At 33.6% G+C, this 2,718-nt stretch overlaps 1 protein-coding gene across 2 annotated transcripts; it reads right to left on the bottom strand.

Moving 5' to 3' along the window:
- Positions 1-687: 687 nt before the first annotated feature.
- On the bottom strand, positions 688-2,425 carry LOC108345472 (glutamine synthetase PR-2-like). 2 transcript variants are annotated; one of them, XM_052867376.1, is made up of 3 exons: positions 1,483-2,425; positions 1,007-1,166; positions 688-928 (listed from the first exon to the last, which is right to left on the bottom strand). In XM_052867376.1, exons 1-3 carry the CDS (start codon positions 1,530-1,532, stop codon positions 863-865), a joined length of 276 nt encoding a protein of 91 aa, XP_052723336.1. In that variant the 5' UTR covers positions 1,533-2,425; the 3' UTR covers positions 688-862. The 2 variants fall into 2 exon arrangements, with proteins under 2 accessions (XP_052723336.1, XP_052723335.1); XM_052867375.1 differs by lacking the exon at positions 1,483-2,425 and having other exon boundaries at positions 1,007-1,472.
- Positions 2,426-2,718: the final 293 nt, after the last annotated feature.

Genomic DNA, 2,718 nt, shown 5'->3' with positions numbered 1-2,718 from the left:
TAACATTTATACCCTTTCTAAAGGCAAGAGTATCCCAAAATGACACACTTAATCGCTTTTGCAGAGAATTTATCAAGACCTGGAGAAACATTATGAACAAAACAAGTACACCCAAATATACAAGGAGAGACATGGTATAGAGGGTCATTTGGAAAAATGACAGAGTGAGGGACTTCATTCTCAAGAGAGAAAGAAGGCATCCTATTGATCAAAAAACAGGCAGTGAAGACTGCATCACCCTAATTATAAACAAGAACATTAGTATTCAACATCAGGGAGCGTGCAGTTTCAATGAGATGACTTGAAGAGTTAGAGGAGCTGAAAAGTCTTATTTTTCAGTTAGTAAATCTAATACAACTTACTAGTGTATTTATAGGAGACAATAGTTCTGAAAAGTAAAAAGGCGGAAAGCACCTAACAAAACCCTAACATAAATATTAATAATAATAAAGACATTATATTTCAACATAATTCAATATACAATTTTAATCTTGTTTAACTTTTTTTATGTACCATGCCCAATTCATCTATATAGGTCAAAGGCTAATGGCATTTTGATAAGAACATTGTAATTGGTCTAATTTTTTATACCTCACTAAATTTTTTAGAATAAAATAACTAATGTAATATAAGAATACATGTCTAAAGTATGAACTGAAGAATCAATTCTTGTTATTAATTGGTGAAGTCATTCTCAAACATACAAAGCACACAGTGAGGCTTAAAAAACGTCAGTAAACAACAATTCCTTGAAGACATAACTAAATTGTGGATCAAATGGTATTGGAAACACAACTTTGAGTGGTCTAAACACGTGTTCATGGTTTCCAGAGGATTGTGGTCTCTGCAATCATGGAGGTGACTACATAAGGATCCTTGTTTCTGTGTGTCTCTTCCAACTCTTACTGCTTCCACGGTTTGCCACACCCTTCAGAAAAAAAAAATGTTACACTATTAGTTGCCGATCTCAAAAAACATTATAAGATAAGAAAAGATGATGACTTACCCAAGAGAAGGTGTTGATGTCTGCAGTTTCATGTCTTCCTGTTAGACGTCTCTCATTACCTTTTCCATATGCTGCAACGTGCTCTTTGTGTCTCAATCCAAGGTTTTCAATGGCCTTCTTAATCACCTCATAACCACCCTCTTCTCTCACGGACTTGGTGCTGTACTCACCATTCATTACATCTCTCAGAAAATCATACATTTCAAACAATAATAACTCAAATATATAACACTTCATCTCCAGCATGAGATTCCAACAGAAGGACCAACTTGGAATTCCCACTAGATTATTAAATAAGCATAAAATTATTAAATATTTTTAATTTTCAATAAAAGCCAATTACATTGTGGTAATAAACAGAAGACTCATTAGTTTTCCAAAGAAGATAAGTTTGTTCATTAAATCACACCATGGAAATGCTTTGATAACACTATTATCAGTCACTACCATTTAAGTATTTAAATTTCTGATTGTACCTGGTCTGGCATAACCTCTCCATTGATGTCACTAATGTTAATTCCTGCATAAACACTGAATTTTACAGTTTCTATTGATATACCTGTTGGAAGGAAGGAAATATAAAAGAAGCTAAGAATGTGCTAGGTGTGATGGTAAAAGCTTGTGTGAAACCTGGCATTGTTATCTTTAGCACTTTGATGGATGGGTATTTAGTTAACCAGGTGCAAAGTGCTAAACACATATTTAATGTTATGACCCAAATTGGAGTAACTCCTAATGTTTACAGCTACACTATCATGATTAATGGATTATGTAAGAGTAAAAGAGTGGATGAGGCCATGAATCTCTTTCAGAAAATGCATAAGAGGAACATGATTCCTGATACAGTGACTTACACTACTCTTATAGATGGTTTATGCAAATCTGGAAGAATAGCTGATGTTTGGGATCTTATTGATGAGATGCATGATAGAAATCAACAACTGAATGTAATCACTTACAATTGCTTGGTACATGCTTTCTGTAAAAATTATCATCTAGACCAGACATTTGAGTTATTCAAGACAATGATGGAAAAGGGAATTCTGCCAAATATGTACATCTGGAACACACTTATTGATGGAATGTGCAGAGGAGGAAGACTTGAGGAGGCACAAGAGACTTTTCAAGAACTTTTAATTAAAGGCTATCCTTTAAACGAATGTAGTTATAATATTATGATAAATGGTCTTTGTAAAAAAGGTTTACTTGATGAAGCATTGACCTTATGGGCCAAAATGGAAGACAATGGTTGCTTACCTAATGCAGTAACATTCAAAATAATGATTAGGACTTTTTTTGGAAAGGATGAGGATGATAAGGCAGAGACATTTCTTCATGAAATGATATTTAGAGGCTTGTTGATGTGATAAAAGCTGAAGTTCATTTCTGTATTTAGTTACATTTATGTCTTGCTACAATGTACTTGAATGGTTTGTATATGTGTTGTGTCTGTTTGATCAATGAAGTGTGACCTTTCTGCAATTGATGTTTGTCTTGCTACGAATTGGATGTAAAGAGTTGAAAATTTTTTATTTTGTACTTTACTTTTTCATTGCTACAAAGAATCAATTCTGTTATTAATGGCGAAGTCATTCTCAAACATACAGAGGACACAGTGAGGCTTAAAAGACTTCAGAAAACAATTCCGTGGATCAATTGGTATTGAAAACACAAATTTGAGTAGTCTAAACATGTGTTTATGGTTTCCATTG

The sequence above is a fragment of the Vigna angularis genome, chromosome 8 (genome assembly GCF_016808095.1).
Source record: "Vigna angularis cultivar LongXiaoDou No.4 chromosome 8, ASM1680809v1, whole genome shotgun sequence".
NCBI classification, from domain to species: Eukaryota; Viridiplantae; Streptophyta; class Magnoliopsida; order Fabales; family Fabaceae; genus Vigna; species Vigna angularis.
This window is presented reverse-complemented; position numbering and strand designations above follow the sequence as displayed.

Excerpts from the sequence above, each read along its gene's own strand:
- LOC108345472 (XM_052867375.1), bottom strand. The coding sequence starts at position 1,252 with ATGCTGGAGATGAAGTGTTATATATTTGAGTTATTATTGTTTGAAATG. Across the intron at positions 929-1,006 it reads ACATCAACACCTTCTCTTGG|GGTGTGGCAAACCGTGGAAG; the intron begins GTAAGTCATCAT and ends TTTTTTCTGAAG.